Genomic DNA, 17,697 nt, shown 5'->3' on the forward strand with positions numbered 1-17,697 from the left:
ATCATGAAGTTGACAACCAATTGTAGGTCTGCCAACTTGTTTTCCATTCCCTTCATTTCGCCGTCCCTTCTCAGGCATCTATCTTTCCATACCTGGACGTCGCTTTCGTTGTAACACTCGTCTCGGCCTGATTTCTTCGGTGCGTCTACATCTTGGCCAACGTCCTTTTCCCAACGTCCTTTTCCCCGGGATTTTGATCCCGTGTTCCTTTGTTATGGTTTTCTTCCTCCATGTTTGGGTCAACATGCTTACCACTCCCACTAGGGATGTCGTCTTCGATCTTTTCTTTTTGCCCGTCGTTGGCCATCTATTCTTCTTACGTTCCCACAGATGCCACCAAATTGTGGGTGTTGATTTTTGACCACACAACTAAACAGGGAAACTCAGCAGAAGAGCACCAGCAGAATAGATTAAGTCTGAATAACATGTCACAGAAAGATAAGAATCTGGCGGTGGTTCGTTCACCAAGGGGTACTCCGACGATCAAGTCAGCAATTACGTCTCAAAGATAGCCAATTGTGCTTAACTCACAAGAAAGAACTTACTGCTTATAGTATATCACACATACCTGAGACCTATGAGGGTGCTTTACTTTTATAGTTAGCACTAACTTGATCCTTGCAGAAGCCTCACTCCTATGGACTCAGGCTCAATGCTCATATTGGACACTCAACTAGAAAGGGACAAACTCCCTAAGAGCTTTATCTTTATCCTGACTAAGATCCTTCCATGTTCTAGGACTCTTGTCCCTTATCCGCTTATCCCGGATTTCGATATCTCCGCAGATAACCTCGGCCTAGCCGAGATCACCTTGGCGTCAGAACCAGGTCACGTGGCACCTTGGCTAACACTCCGGCGTCACCTTGGTCATGTGCTGTCCCTCACAAAATACGTTCCCACAAGATAATTAGTGGATTGTGATTTGTGGATTGTATTATGATTCTATCATATGTTTCCTAGGAAGTATAGTTCTGGAAATGAAAAGAGAAAGAAGAAGCTGAACGTAGAACAATTAATTCAATCTCAGTCACACTCATAAACAACATATTCAATAAATAATAATGCAACTACACTCGTAAAAAACATATTCAGTAAACAATAATTAATTCAATACATATCCAAATACATTTTTATTGAATAAAGTTTTTCTAATTTTGGTAACTTTTTTTTTTTTTTTTGGAACTCTAGAATGAATACATTTTGATATCTATTTTGGTATCAATCGACAGTAGCGATACTAAACAGGGTATTTTTTTTTTCTTTATGAATATAGGCCTCCGTTTTGGTTTCGCCTTAGGCCCCCGAAAACTCAGGAGCCTTGCTCCGTTGCTACTGCTTCTCCTCCGTTGCTGCTTCGCCGCCCTTCTCTGTCGCGAGATCTAGATCTGTAGCTTCTCTCTCTCTCTCTCTCTCTCTCTCTCTTTTCCTCTCTCTTCTCGATTGTTGCTGCTCCTCCATCGCTGCTCTTTCTCTGTCACTCATCCTCCTCCTCCATTGTCGTTCCTTTTTCGCCGCGAGATCTAGATCTGTAGCACATAGACTACGTCACCGCAATCACCACCCCAATCTGATGAAGCAGTTTTAAGAAAGCTTTCAACCAAAATAGAGATTTGTTAGATCTGTATGCAAATCATATACATACATGCTTGTGTATTTGTATAGAACAACAAAATACAAACATCGATCACTCTCTCTCTCTCTAACTTTTTCATTCATGGGGGGTTTTGATTTAGAAAATGTTTAAAGTGCTTATCTGTCGTTTAGCAGACGTGATTTGTGTTTATTTGTGCTTTGCATTATTTTGGTTTATGCTTATTTGGTTAATTTGATTTATGTTTATTTGTGGGTTTCTCACTCCACCAAGATCTTCTTGTTGATGATGATGAAACAGTAATTTTTTTATTTTGTTTTTGTGTTGAATAGATAAGGATGAAAGAAAAGATATAATGGAAGATTACTTAGCTTGTACAGATAAAATTATACACAAATGAAAATTAGTACAAATAAAAATTGGACAAATAAAATTTGTACAGATAGAAAACTTGCACAGATAAAATTTGGATAGATAGAAAATTTACACAGATAGACAAAAAAATTGAACAGAAGGTCAACGAAAAGTCAAACAGATAAAAAAAAGTCAAGGGCTAAAATTGAAAACAAAATGTCTTCTAAAACTTCTCACCAAATTATTTTACAAAGTGTGAACTTTTCATCAATAAAATAAAATCACTAGCCTTAGACAATCGGTAGAGTGGATTTTTTTTATCAATTTTCTCTTGATAATATTGTTAGTGTTTTTTTTTTTTTAAAAAAATTATCATTAAATTTGTTGAGATTAATCCATTAAGTTGAGTAAGTTTATAATTATACGGTTAAAAATATGACACATAACACTTATGCGTATATTTTCTATAAAAAAATGGGTAAGAGTTAGAATCAATTGAATCAAATTAAAACAAAATTATAAATTCAGAATCAAAATTAAACCAATTAAAATTAGAGAAGGGTAAAATACACAAGGGCAACATACAACGCTACCATTGTAATTTGACCTAATTCTTAACTAATTTCATGCTCTTATCCGGTGACAAACACTAGATTGCTCCTCCATCTCTCCAAAACCTCCACAAAACCCTAAAGCAGAGAACCATGGTGGACCTTCCATCGGAAATCATTGCCAACATACTCTCTCGACTACCGGTGAAAAGCAAAGAACAATGGTGGACCTTCCGTCGGAGATCATCGCCAACATACTCTCTCGACTACCGGTGAAACCACTCCGACTACCAGTGAAACCACTCCTCCAATTCAGGCGCTTATCCAAACCATGGTGTTCTCTAATTGACAGCCCTACCTTCATCAAAATGCACCTTCACTGATCCATTCAATACCGATCCAATCTCTCCCTCATTCTCAGAGTGTTGAACGCTAACATCCCAAACCTACTATTCTCCGTAGCCTTTGATAAGTTCTTTGATAAGCTCGACATAGCTTTTAAGCTTTATCAACCCCACTCAATCTCTCCCTCATTCTCTCTGCCTTTTCCCCTCTTCTCACAGTTCCCCTAAATCACAAATAACATATTTTTGGATAACCTAGAACTTCATGTTTTCATGTTTTCTACTGTGAAAGAAAATGAAACTTGGCTACACTATCAAACGTAATTAGTTTTTCTTGTTCTTCCTCTGCAAATTCTTCCATCAAAATGCACTGTCAGATCATTTTACTAATTTTACACTACAAACCAACTGCAATAAATTAGGATCATGAGAATCAATGAAAGATTCAACAAAAATACACATAGAAGTAAACCTTGTAACCAAGGAATTTGAAGAGTGCAGTTCATCAAACATAAGACAATAATTGCTTTGCATTCTAGCAAAAAAAAAAAAAAAAAAAAAAAGAATGAAAAAAGGAAAAGCTTCAAATAATCAAACAGATTATAATCCTTTTGTTATGTTTTCACTTGTGAATCTGTATATAAATTATAATCCTTACGTTTTCTTATGTATATAAAAAAGAAGTAACCTTGTCAAACAGATTATAATCCTTATGTTTTCACTTGTGAATCTGTATATAAATATATAGGATATTGGATGGACCTAGCAACAAAACACATCAACACAACAGAAGCCATCAATGAGCATCAACAGGTCCTTCACCTGCGCCAGTGACTAATGGCCCGGTTCCATCATTGTTAGCAGTGAACACCTTGGCAATCTTCTCCGTGGGCACCAATGGAAGATATGATGCAACTTTGTATCCCTTCTCTGCGCTACAACGGACAGTCTCATTGTACTTTTCAGAACAGTAAGCAGCCCTTGGAACCACAACCTGGGCCACCTGAGGGAAGAGAGGGAGACGATTGAGGGAACGCCAAGCAAACACAGCATATTGCTCGGCTAGGGGCTCATACTTGGTGTAAAGATCTTTGGCAGCAGGCTCATACTTGGTATACATGTTCTTTGCGAGTCCTGAGGCAGTGTCAACCACGTTGCCACGCTGGACTTCTGAAGCCACAGCTCGGGCAGCCGATGGAGCCTTCTGAGCTGCTGATAGCGCTTCGGTTGAAACCTTTTTCACAAGTGGTGGCACGCGGCGATCCAACTCGTTCACAGACATATCAACCTGCATTAATGCTAAATGAAATTAAGTCTGATGGAATAGAAGGAAAGAAAATAAAAGAAATGATTGGGCAGAAGAGAAAAAAACGAATGAACTGTTCTCTCTCCTCATTTGGATAATTTAAGAGAGAAATTAATGCTATGTTTGGTTGGGGGATTTGGAGAGGGATTTGGAAAGGGAAATGGAAAAGGTAGGTGAAATGTGAATAAATCATGCCTATATTTCACATAGTTTCACACACCTTTTCTATTTCCCTTTCCAAATCCCTCTCCAAATCCCTCAACCAAACACACCATAAGAGAAAATGATGGGTAAGAATGACAAAAATGGAATCACTTCTCATAGAAATAAAGGTCAAAGGCAGTAATTATTAACTTCTTTTCTTTCCTTTCCTTTCCTTTCCAAATCTCTCATCCAAAAGAGTAATTTGGGAGAAGATATTGTTTTATTTTCTTTTCTCTTCAAATCACCCCAGCCAAATGGAAAGGGGTTTAGCTCTAATATAATCATTGTAAGCCTAGCAATCATAGCAATAGAAGCAACTGCACAAATAGGCTCCTTCTGTTTCTATTCACACACATCAAAAGGTTGATCACATAAATTTACTAACTAATGCATTGGCCTTAATGTAAGACAATATAATAAGCGAATTTTCGATGTAACAACAATTGTGTAACAAAGCTTTGGCCTTTGACCTTTCCAAAGTAACCATAATCTCAGTTTTTTGCTCCCAAATATTATGAACTTGTTATCATATTTGATCATTTAAGTAAAGAAATATTTGGATCTCGTAACAACTATACAATCTAATAATTGTCGATTTATCAATATGAGTATCTCGCAGAACATGATTTAACCTCAAAAGCGCGAACACTTCAAAGAATGTGGAATTTATCAATATGTGTATCCTGTAGAACATGACTTAATCTCAGAAGCACGGACACTTCTAAGAAGGTGACGTGTCCATGTTGGGCACGTATTGGACAATCTTTTTTACGCGTTCATAATTTTTTTGAAAAAAAAATCTTAATTTTGAATATGTATCTGATACTCATTTTGCGACATGTCCGTCTCTTCTTGGCCATGTCAATCACTAAAATATAAACATGAGATTAGCACCTCTTGTACATTTGCTACCGTATGATATTCAAAGTTAAAGAATTTGAAAAAAATATCTTGTACTCTTAAAAAATGTTGCAATTATATGATTGTTAGATGCAAGATCTACTCAAATAAATAACTATATAATATAATATCAACATACAATTGTTTGGGACATGTTACACTTTAAAAATTTTCTGTGTCTCGTATCCATGTCTATACTTCCTAGGTTAACCACATTCAAATATATGTCATCCTCCAGCGTTCATAAGATTAATGAATGGCTCATTCTATGTTGAATTAGCAATGAATAAAAATTGAACTTTTTGAATTAGAACCTCCAATCCCGGACAGAGGGCATGAATTCTATGCTGACTAAATCGCAACATAAACTTTAAATTAATTTTTTTTTTTTTAAATTTATAAAAAAATGATCATCATCATAATCAATCCTATTATTCGTAACAAGATATTAGGCATTAATGTAATTCTCCAATTATCCAGAATCGATCATACCAACACACAACATAAAAAAAAAAAATTAAAGAAAATAAAAAGAAAAAAAAAAAGAAGAAGAAGAGAAGAAAAGGGAAATCACGAACCTTGCGATCGACGAACTTGAGGAGTTCGATAGGGACGTCATGGAACTTATCGTAGACAGGTCCAACGACAGTCTTGACGGTGCCTTCGACGGTCTCAACACCAGGCTTCAGAGGCCCAGAGTTGTCCTTGGCATAGTCATACAGCCTCGCGAAGCACATCAAAGCGTGAATCATAGCAACTTGCACGAACTCCAAATACTTCAACCTCTCTTCTTCCTCTCTCTCACCCTAAATACAAACAACAACACAACATAATCAGAAATCTAATCAACAAAAGCATGAACATCGAAATAGAAATCGAAATCGATCAAATTGATAACGAATCATTGAATTTAGGGATGATTGATCGTACCATTTGGGGTTGAATGTTTGGGAGATCTGATTCGGCCATGAACGCGAATATGTTTTTAGAAAAGATGCTTTTAGAAAAGGTTACGATATAGAAATGAAAAGGGTTTTTCGATGGGAACGATAAGAAATCTGGTCGGGTGTGTATTATATAGGAGGGAGAAGGAACGGCTAGCGTGTGACCAATCACACGATTTATACGGAGGACGACAAAATTGGAGTCAACGTCCAGTCGCTGGTAACTTCGCCGTTAAGTTTACTTTTAGTACACCATCTCGAAACGATGACGCCATTGTCCATGGCTTATGCCCTATTATGGCCCCCACTCACATTCTAAGGGTTCGCGTGGAAATGAATTGCATGCTAGGATATCAAATTTTATTCTAATAAATGATTAAATATTTTATATAGGTGTACGGTCTGTATTTTTGTAGACTTTACATGTATGTAAGATATTTGGGTAAAATTATTAAATATTTTTAGAGTATAATGGCCTTGTTTGGTTTATTTTTGAGAAATAAATTTTGAAAAAAAAAAATTTAAAATTTTGTTTGGTTTAGTGATTTTGAAAAAAAAATTCAAAATTACTTTCTTACTTCTACACACCAATCAATCACTTTTTCTCTCACACACATCTACTCAATTACAACAAAATATCAAATCATCCCAAACTTCCATACTCCAAAATTATTTCCAAAATATACAACTAAACAAATTAAAAAAATTCTAAACTCTCTCCCTAAAATCTTTTTTGAAAATTTTTCTCCCAAAATTAAACCAAACACACCCCATGTGTCTGTACTTCCTAACTAACTAGTATTCAATATGTCCCATCATGTTTCACAATCACCCAATACAATATCTCACATACCCACCTTCTCCACCAATCATAATATTATCGAATACCATGTGTCCATACTTCGGAATTACTGAATAATTATCTGACATTTGATTATTTATTTGATAGAAATTTAGAACTCATAGTATTTTTTCTTTTTTTTAGAAGTGTTTGAGTATGTAAGACACCTATTATATATATTTGTGTAAATTTTATAAATGTATATAATCTATCTCATAAAACCACGTAAGTCTCACAAATATATATAAGTTGTGATTTTTTAAAGTTTTATAAGTTAATTTACGTATATTTGTGAAAACTTATATAATTTTTTGAGATAACTTATTTATATTTATATGTGTGTAAAAACGTACACAAATATATATAGTATGCACTTACACACTTAAGAATTATCTTTTTTTATTTGAATTAATTACATTTTATCTCTTTATAGTTTTGATTTGTGTTTGTAGAATAGTTTTTGAAATAAAAAGTATAAAAACTTGTTTAGTTTGTCTTTTTTCAAAAATGATTTTAGAAAATTATTTTGAGGAGAGAGTTTTAAAAAAAAAGTGATTGATTTAATGTATATGAGAGAAAATGCGTGATTTTGAAAAGTAAGTAATTAAAAAAAATTTTAAAATTTTTTTTAAAAAAAATTATTTAATTTGATAACTTTTAAAAATTTGTTTATGGAGAGTTTTTTTCAAAATTTTTTTTGAAAAACAAACTGAGCAAGGCCACTTAACTCTCTTGTTATTTGGGGTAAAGTCTAAAGTAACGGATTCCGGCTAAGTTAACTGTGCTTGTTAACTTAAATGCATGGGGGCAAATATTGGGTCCAAATTAAATTGATAAAATGACATTTTTATCCTTATCTTTTCTTTTCATTTTCTTTTCTTCTGCCTTTCATTGCTGTACAATAGCAGTCAACCGACTCTACCATTTCCTTCTATTTTTTTTCTTGTCAGTACCCATTATCTCCTCTCTCACATTTTTCTTTAATTTTGAGCATAGTCGCAGAAGACACACATATATATATATATATATATATAGCCATGTGTGGTCTTCCTACCTAGTTTGGTTCCGAGACAGCCATAGCAATTTTCGTGACAAAAAAGGAAAAAAATTAAGAGTGTGTTACCTGTATTAATTAGTGTATTAATATTAGTTATGACATTATTATTAATCCCACTCATTATATAAATTATAAATACTAAAAATATTTTAAATTATATCACATCATCAATTAGTACACTAGTTACTGTACTAATTAATACATATAACATTAGTTAAAAAATAATAATAAAAAAAAAGAAAAAGAGATAAGGAAAGAACATAAATTGCTAGTGATGCAACCAAAGAAATAATGGGTAGATGGTTTCAATTATAATATGTACGGGGAGGAAAAATCTGTCGCTTTCCGTACGCCTTGCTACCAAACTTGTCTCTTTTAACAAAACTCTGACTCGCTGCGAACAGAACAAAGGTAATGTCACGACCCCATTCCGCCCATAGTAGAATGGTGCCGTGATAGCCAATAATCCGAGATTACCAAAGACTAACTTACAAAGATTCACACACAATCAGAGTATACATATGGGGCTTACATGTGCGGAAGTAATAAATCTAAATTTAAGTAGTCTATAAGAATTGTGCATAGATCAAATGAAATGACATACATCTTAACATGGTTTACAACTTGAATACAAATAAAATAAAATACATATTACATCTTGATCAAAAGGCTTCTCAAGCCGACATATACAAAAGAAGTGAATTAAAATTAAGAAACATAATCTTCAAGAGGTTAGCAAAATGAATCCAAAACAACTTGCAAATAACATCTTAGGCTTCACCGCCTTCTTGTGTGCCGCCTACATATATATGAAGGGGAGGGTGAGGTTGGATACTCAGTGAATGATATTAGTAATAAAGGTTTAAATGAATGATATCCGAGATCTTTATCAAAACAATACATAATCATAGCTTGTAACAAAACATGAGACGAATCAAGTTCATCAATCAAATCTTTCAAATCTTTTTGGAATGTTTAATAACATCTACATAATACATGGGGGATGACATTCCGGACAAAACAAGGGAATAATCGACCCGAAATCGATTAGACAAATCCACCCGCACAAGGCCGTCGGTGGGGCCATCCGTACAAGACCGTTGATGGCAGAGATCTCTCAAACATGGTGCTACATGGGCTTAAAGTCCCATAGCATGGAAGGACTTTCCAAGAATGTCATCAAAATAAGATAATACTTGATACAAAAACTAGGAATAATCATTCATGCTTGATCAAATACTTTTCCAAAACGAAGCAAAGCTTTATCAAAACTTTATAACATAGTTTTATTAAAAATACCACTCACATTGCTCTTCGGGTGTAGGGATTAAGGCAAGGATCCCAGACCTACAAATACATGGCAAAGTCTATTGAATGCATTTCAAGAAGACAAGAAAGAATGCTCAAAGATGGCTATGCAATGCATTCTTAAAAACAAACTTTACATGAATGAAAATGATCCCAGCATTTCTTTCCAAAACCAAGTCAAGACAAAGCAAAACATGCTGGGAGTTAAATCATTGTTTTTCTTCTAGGGAAAACATGCTGGTTGTAAAAACACTGTTTTTCATCTAGGAAAAACATGCTGGGTGTAAAAACACTGTTTTTCATCTAGGGAAAACATGTTGGGTGTAAAAACACTGTTTTTTATCTAGAGAAAATGTGCTGGGTACTAACCAGGTCTTGGAATGGATGCACAGAAATGATCTAGGCAAAAATGACTTAGCTGGGTGAACCCGGGGGGTCTTGACCGAGGTTCCACACCTCTTGGCCGAGATGTGGTTACCTAGGCTACGGTGTGCAGCTGTCTGCCGAGGTGTTACAAGGTGCCGGCAAGGGTGTACCATAGTCGGCCTAGGTGTGCAGTGGTTAGCCTAGGTGTGCATGCAAGATAGACTAAGGTGCAAGTGATCATGCAAGATAGGCCAAGGTGAGATACGATGCTTGGCCTAGGTGTGAGATCTAGGCAAGAGTGGTCTCGGTGATCACACCTAGGGAAATGAAGTCTGGAAATCTGGGTTTCCCCCCTTGAAGAACATGAATGCTAAAATCATAACTTCTTTATTCAAAATCTGAGATTTCATGAGATGAGTTCAAAAACATGGACTTGGGTACCCATACTTGAAGATCTTATGAAAACAAACACAAAAACATGGATCTTGATTCAAACTTTCGGATCAAAATATGGTTTTATTTCAAGAACACAAGAACATCATTTTCTCTTTCTAAAACAACCTTTAAATCAATGCATGGCTCATGAATCGTGCTAGATCATGCAATGTGATCGGATCAACATAAAGAATAACAAGAGTAGATCAAGAATCTAACCTCAAAACACGGATCTAACGGTTCAAGGTGTGAAGATCAAGCTTGGAAATCTACTTTTCTCTTAAGAACTCCTCTTCCTCACTTCCTAGAGCTTATCTCTCTATCAAGGCAAAGATATGACAAATTATGTGGGTTTCTCTACTGCCAGTAGACTTAACCCTCTGCTGGGACATGTGGCACTACCGGATTGGGTTTCCTTAAAAAGGTGACTGAATGACATGACAAGAGCATAACAAAGGGTGTACAACACGGAAGGTGACTGTAGACACCCCATTTTTTACCGTCATCAAGGCTTGGACGTCATCGTTTGAACACGCGATGATTATTTATGTTTGTGTTTGTTTTGAGTTTCGAAAAGTCTTGACTGCGCGCCTTGCCTTAGAATCTCTTAACTTCTCTGTTTTGTGCTTGGTTGTACCAAGAGCTTGTGGATGTGTTCCGAGGGAAGGGGGTAGCCTGTCGACCAAGTCTACTGCCCACCGGCCACCTTGATTATCAATCGGCCAAATGTGATGGCCGGCCGACCAATTTGACTGCCGGTCGACCACTTTGATAGCCGGCCGGCCAAGTGTGGTTTTCAACAGATATCTTTGTAGACAGCTGGCAGCTGTCATTCCAGGCCATATCCTAGCCCATACCTGGACGTGGGTGTTCTGATGAGCTGCAGATTGATATATATCTATATCAATCAAGCTCTCTCATCATATGACAAGAGAGAAATACAACTTTGAGCAAAAAAAATCTCTCTCTCTCTCTACATTTTCTGCCTTTCTCTCTAAGGTTTAGGGTTTGTTTGTGCTCAAAAGTACATTTTCTTTACACTTTTGCATACAAACACCTAGTTCTCTACTCCCTTTATTGAGTTGAGGTCCTTGGAGGTGATTTTTGGGGTGATTTGAAGCCTTTTTTTGGTCCAAAAGTTGCTGATTTGCTGCTGTGCTTCAAGGGTGAGCTTTTACCTCTTTTAAGTCTTGTTTTCATAGCTTGTTTTTCCTATCTTGCATCCGTTTTTGAGCTTAGTGTATAACATATAAAAGTTATGATTTTTAGTGCTCTAAATAGTTTGTTAAGGGTGTTTTAAGGTTTGGGGTTGTTTGACCCCTCTTAAGGCTTGTTTGGCCCTTGTTTTGTGCCATTTCGGTTGAACTCCGGGACCATTGTGTTTGGGCCTCCTCACCATTGAAATCTTGAGGGATTTTAGAGGTGAGGATGATGCCTTGAGGTCCTAGGAAGGAGAGGGCCCCCTCTCCTTGTTGTCCTTGAAAAGGGCCATTTTTGCCTCTTTAGTGAGTATCTAGTCTAAGTGTGTGTTGGCCATGCCTTAGCTGATTTTTGTGCTTATTATGTCATAATATAGCTCCGCTTTTCAGTTGGTTTGGACACACCTTGCATGCTTTGCATACATGTCTTGTAATGCCACATTTTTGCCTTAACATACTTTAGGTGTAGACCCTTGTTCTAGCATGATTTAGGCTTAGCTTTGTGAAGCTTACATGCATATTTTGATGTGCTAAGGGACTGTTTTAGGTCATTGGAGTCATTCATGTCTTGCTTTGTATAGCTACCATGCAATCCCTCTTGAATGCCTTAAGCTTTGGCCTCTCTAGCATGCATTACTTGCGTTGTTTCAGTGGTTTGGAACCACTTACCATGTTATTTCAGTCCTTATAACATGCTTGTATGCTTGCCTTTGATGCCTCTTTGATGCCTTATGAGGTTGTGCCTTGTGCTCCATGTTTGGTCATTGTGCATGCCCTTGAATTCAAGTCATTTAGATGCCATCTAAGTGGTCTTTTGGCTTTGTTTTAATATGTTAAAACTCTGTTTTGATCATTTAATTCATGCCATGTTTGGTTTTGCGAAGGATAGTTCAATACCTCCTTAGCTTGCCTTAAGTACTTGGACCATTATTGCATGCTTTGCTTGTTTTGATTACTTGGTTTGGCACCTCTCTTTCATGCAATTTCAGAGCTTATGATACATGCCATATGCCCATGTTTGTCTTCCTTTAAGTGTGCTTAAAGGTTGCTTATTTGATGTTCAAGTGTTAGCCCATTTGCTTGCATGTGTGTGTGTGTATTGGTTATCATTTCCATAGCACTGGCCACTGTTTTAGGCTTGTTTAAGGGCTGCCTAATTTAGTTTAAGTCCACCCTTTGTCATGTTGTTGCATGCTTAGCTTATGACATGTTGTTGCATGTTGAAATGATGCTGCATTTGGTACGTATTCTCCTCATTGTTTTGGTTGCTTAACATTCCATATGTTTTGTATGCTTGTGTGTTGACATTGTGCCTTGTATGCTCATTTAACTTGTATGCTTGTTATATGCCTTGCATGCTTCCCATATGTTCATGTTGCATGCCTAGTTAACATACTTAGGTTGCATCGCATTTGCATGCATCTTTCACATCTTGATCAAGCCATGATAGAGGTTGAAAGCCCCTTTGTTTGCCTATTTGCATTGCATTTCATTTAAAATCAAAGTGCATACTTGGTTTCTTGGGCCATCATGCATTGAAATGCGCGATTGATGGTCTGAGAATCGAGAACTGTGTCCCCTTGAGTCATAAACATGATAGGGGATATGTTGGTGCATACATTTGCTTGAAATACATTGCCATGCCTTGCCTGCCCTCTGCTGCTGTCAAACATGTTTCTGCAGGAAGTTTTAGCCGGCCGGCCATATATACTGCCGACCGACCAAATATACTTGGTCGAGAGCTCAATGGATGGTTGATGACCACTTCAAAATGACCGGTGATGATCCCACTCAGCCGGTGGTGTTCCACAACACTCAGAGAAGCAACCTTGGGAGTTGTGCAAATTTTTAGAGAAGTAGAACAGTCAAAGCAGAGGCAAACTTGTGCATGGTGTTGGATTTCCGAGCAAACCCGAGCACGCGCGCATTGGATCCTCTTCCCGAGGCCTTTACTGCGTTCTTAGCTTAGTTAATTTGCTTAATTAATTAGGTGGTCTGTAATAATTAATTAGCTTGTAGGTTAATTAATTTGTATTATTCTTTTGGTCTCTCCGAGCGAGGGTGAATTTGTAATAAGTGTGGGTGCGTGTGTGCATGTCTTCCAACCCCCACTTCTTTCTCCCTTTTACTTACCTACTTTGATGGTTAGTATTAGGACATGTTTACTTTAGCATACTTTATGCTATGCATGCGTGCATCATTCATTAGTCTTGCATGCACCAGGCTCGGCGCATCATACTAACTGCATTAGTATTTCAAATCTAACTTGAATACGTGCTACTTGTGCATTTTCACATATAGACTAGCCGAACCTACTCTAGTGGCATTTCGCATGTGTTGCATTAGCCATCTTAAACTAGGATCATGTATATGATTACTAACTAGTTTTTGTTTTGGATTGGAGTACTCGGTAAGCATTTATGCTTTAGCATACCGCATGTGTGTGAGTGTTGCCATAACAGCATGGTTACCATGAGGCTAGCTGCTTATGTGATATAAACTGCTTGAATGCCTGTGGATGGAGGTTGAATTACCTAAATTGGAATAATGCATTAAAACTGTGAGTTTTAAGCCCGCTAGATAATGGCAAAACCATCTTTTCTAAAAGCCCACTCAAGGGTGGCAAAATCTGCATTTTAGCCTACTTGCGAGTAGCAAACCATCTTCAAAACGAACATGCAATGTTTTGTTCCAATTTAGGCGATTTGGTTTATACTTGTTTGCTACGCGCATAACATAGTAATTCTAGGCTAATAAATGGAATAAGAACACATAACATTTTCAAAACTGGATATCATGGTTAGTAGAGGCCGATCTTCGGATCGGGCGAAAGGGGGTGCTCATAGCTGACCTTCGCCAATCGTACCCAAGCTCCCGAGCCGAGGCAACTTTGGTGATGACGGACACGTGGCCTTTGGTACCGAGTCAGGGTTTCCTAAATTCCCCCCCAAAAAAAAAAAACATTTAGGTGGCGACTCTGTATCTGGAAAAGCAGTCCATGTTTGGGACTTCTTTTCAAAAATCTGTTTCTCAAAACGATTTGCCAGATTTGGACTCTTTGGTTCAGATTAAGAACTGTGACAATTTGAGAGTCCTGAACTGTAGTGAACCCAAAACGAACAGAACCGGAGGGGGGGTGGGGAACTCGTCCTCCCGGGGCGTTTGGGAACGTTTACAGTTTCTGGCGACTCTGTTGGGGATTTAGAGAGCTTGACTCGAACTCGTGATATCCTGTTTTGATTTCATTTATGTGTCTCTTTGCATTTCATGTGCATTGGTGCGCCTAGGACACCGTGTTTGCCATCTGCCATTCCTGAACGATTTTTCGGAGGCTTGACTTTGTCAAAGCATGCCATAAGGCTGACCGATTGTGGGCTCTGACAGTATGGGAACACAAACCCCGGTTTTACCGGGGCACCCTTTTCGACCATTCGACCTAGTGTATATCGAAATCCATAGTGACCATTCTAAACTAGGACAGGTTGCTTACCTGATGTTAGGTTGTTTGAAAACTGCTGCGTGCATAGTGAAACCCTAGCTCCTGACAAAAATAGGACAGGGAAACCCTACCCCTCCATAGGGGTGTTTTGGCTCTCTTTACTAGCTATATGCTTTTAGAGTGCATCTCTACAGAGAACGTACATATCAGTTTTCAAGTTTGAGTATCAGACCTGAGGGCACCAGTATCAGTTTATGAGAATCAGTTATATCTGTGGGTATCCGATTCAGTATTTTGGGGGCAGTGATTTCGGGCAAAAGTGATCAGTAGTAGAGTACAGTTATTCAGCTATACTAGCGTCTGTTCTGATTGGTCCGAAATGCTGCATGTTTTCTCTTTCAGTTCAGAGAGTTGATACAGAATAGCTAGTGTTCCCCCTTTCTGAGACAAGACAGATATCTGATCCGTCAGTCACCATTCAGTACAGCGGACTTATCATGACGCAGAATTTAGTGGAAATTGTGGTTATGATGGCTGCATCAAATCAAGGAATCACTCTGCAAGGCGAGACCAATGTCGATGTACCGCATCCACCCAGGTCGCCTGTCACGCACCCGGTCTGGCCCCCCTAGTTATATCAGGCTCGTGAGCCCACCACATTCGAATTGATGGGAATGATAGGTGACCTCCAAAGATCCGTGGCCGATCTGGCCTATGGAATGTCGGCTTCGCCACCAGCTGCACCGTATGCCGGGAATTTCATACCACAGGAGCCCCCGCTACTGGGACGGATTGTGATCGAGCTCAGCCAACCAGAGGTTGCCTCCAGCTACAGTAACGATGTGTCAGCAACAACCGGGCTTCGCTCTGATGTAGTAACCCAAACCCCCGATCAGGCTGAGGCTAGAGACAAGAACAAAATGAAGGAAGATGCCGATCCCATTGAACAACTGCTGTGGGCAGCCGAGGCTTTGAAAGCCAGGGGCATGAATAAGCAAAAAGTATTCGCAGTCATGACTAAAGTTGTGGATGATGCTTTCCCCACTCCAACTGAAGGCAATTCAAGCCGGGCGAAAAATTGGGATGGGCCCCGTCATGCCAAGACAGTCCCCGTCATCCCTAACCCTGTACCAGGAAAAGATCAGAAAGCCAAGGCAGTGCCTGCCGACCCTTTCGCTAGTGCGTCTAGCAAGAATCCTCAGACTTCAAAGTACCTGCCTCGAGGGCGTAGAGCCTTTCATGCCCTCTACATGCCTCTGTCTAGGGCATTTCAAATATTGGCTAAAAAGGGGCATCTTAAACCCCTTGAGCCTCGGCCCCTCCCGAAGAATCTCCCTCTCTCGCATGATGCTACCTTGTACTGTGCGTACCACCAACAGTCCGGTCATAGTACCGATGGTTGTTTCCGCCTTCGTCATGAAGTGCAAGATTTGATCGACAATGAGGTCATCCTCCCGCCTACCTCAGTAAAGTCTGTTACCACTGAGCTATTGGACTTCGAGGACACTGCAAATTTGTGATCAGGGATTGGACCACCTGCGGGCGGCACTCGGTGTATTTTGGATGCGGCGTCTGGCACGCATTTTGGAGCATCTGCGAATGCTAGTTTTGTAAATCTTGGCTTGCGTGTTGAGTCGGTCTTTTGTTTTGTTTTGAGTCTGTCTCATTGTCTTGAGTTAGTCCTTTTGCTTATGGGTCTGTCTTGTTGTAGCGAGTCAGTCCCCTTTGTATAGAATATCGGGTGATTCCGGAGCTGTTGCCTCGAACACCGTTTTGTTTTGTAATTATCCTTTTGCTTTTCTTTTGAGTCTGTCTCTATCGTGGAGCCAGTTGCAACCAGGGAATCTGAATGAAACAGCTGCGGCTATCATGTTTCCATGCTTACTACTATTCTGAATTCGTTGTGCCAGGGGACTTGAATGGAATAGCAGTACATTTCACCTGTTCTCTTGTGCCCTGAAAATCATTGCATTGGCCTAAGTTTTTCAAAACTTTTTGAACACTGCGGTGAAAACAAAGAGGAAGGAATTCCTCGGGTTTTGCAAACTTTGATCAAATTGAGAGAAAGAGAGGCGTGCTAAGCCTTTAATGATTGAAATCATGCTTGTCAGCGTGAGTACTGAGAAGGACCCTGGCTTGATCCAGACTGGTTTCACACTATCTTCAGCGCGAGCGATTCGTCGCTTCTTTAAAAACTTTCAAAAACAAAATGTTTTGTGTAGCCCTGTGAAGATCTGTGTGGAATCGCTCTTGAGATTGTGTAGCTTAGGATCGCTCTCAGCTTCAAGACTCGAGCCCTTGTTTTAAAGCCTTGAACCACAATTCGGAGTGTTCAACGATCAACCATCAAGAGAGGCCTATGTGGCCAGATTGGAAGCAGCCCTCGAACAAGAGGCACCAAAGCCAGATCAAGAAGATTAGATCTCATCAGAAGAAGCTTGTAAAGCTAGAACAGAAGCACTCCTCCAAACTAGGGGCAAAAATGTCCGATTTGTTCGAAGAGCCAAAGATGGGTCCTTCAGTAAGTCAATGTAACGGCCACTCTCCTGGATATGGATGGCTTTAAAACCCTAAAACCATTTGGCATGAACTTGTTACACTTTTACCCTTTGAGCGGCTCGCTGGGCCGAAAACCCGGAAGGGCGACCCAGGCAAAAGTTAGAGCAAAAGAAAATATATACAAAAAAAGAAGAAGAAAAAATATACAAAAGAGAGGAAAAAGAAAGGGAAGAATGAAAAAGGAAAGAAAAGCTCGCAAGGTCGAAAACCCGCATCGGGCGCCTTGGCAAAAGTTAGAGCCTAAAAGGTGAAGGTTAAAATACCCAAGTGTACCTTAACCGGAACTACGTAAGGCTTGA

The 17,697-nt window shown here is 38.8% G+C and overlaps 1 protein-coding gene across 1 annotated transcript; it reads right to left on the reverse strand.

The window, feature by feature from the left end:
• Nucleotides 1–3,428: 3,428 nt before the first annotated feature.
• On the reverse strand, nucleotides 3,429–6,500 carry LOC114323026 (REF/SRPP-like protein At3g05500). The gene is made up of 3 exons (XM_028270482.2): nucleotides 6,181–6,500; nucleotides 5,829–6,056; nucleotides 3,429–4,128 (listed from the first exon to the last, which is right to left on the reverse strand). The coding sequence occupies exons 1-3, from the start codon at nucleotides 6,217–6,219 to the stop codon at nucleotides 3,637–3,639; spliced, it is 759 nt and encodes a 252-aa protein (XP_028126283.2). The 5' UTR covers nucleotides 6,220–6,500; the 3' UTR covers nucleotides 3,429–3,636.
• Between the last annotated feature and the right edge of the window lie 11,197 nt (nucleotides 6,501–17,697).

This window comes from Camellia sinensis, chromosome 2, assembly GCF_055761805.1.
Source record: "Camellia sinensis isolate YWXY chromosome 2, ASM5576180v1, whole genome shotgun sequence".
NCBI classification, from domain to species: domain Eukaryota; kingdom Viridiplantae; phylum Streptophyta; class Magnoliopsida; order Ericales; family Theaceae; genus Camellia; species Camellia sinensis.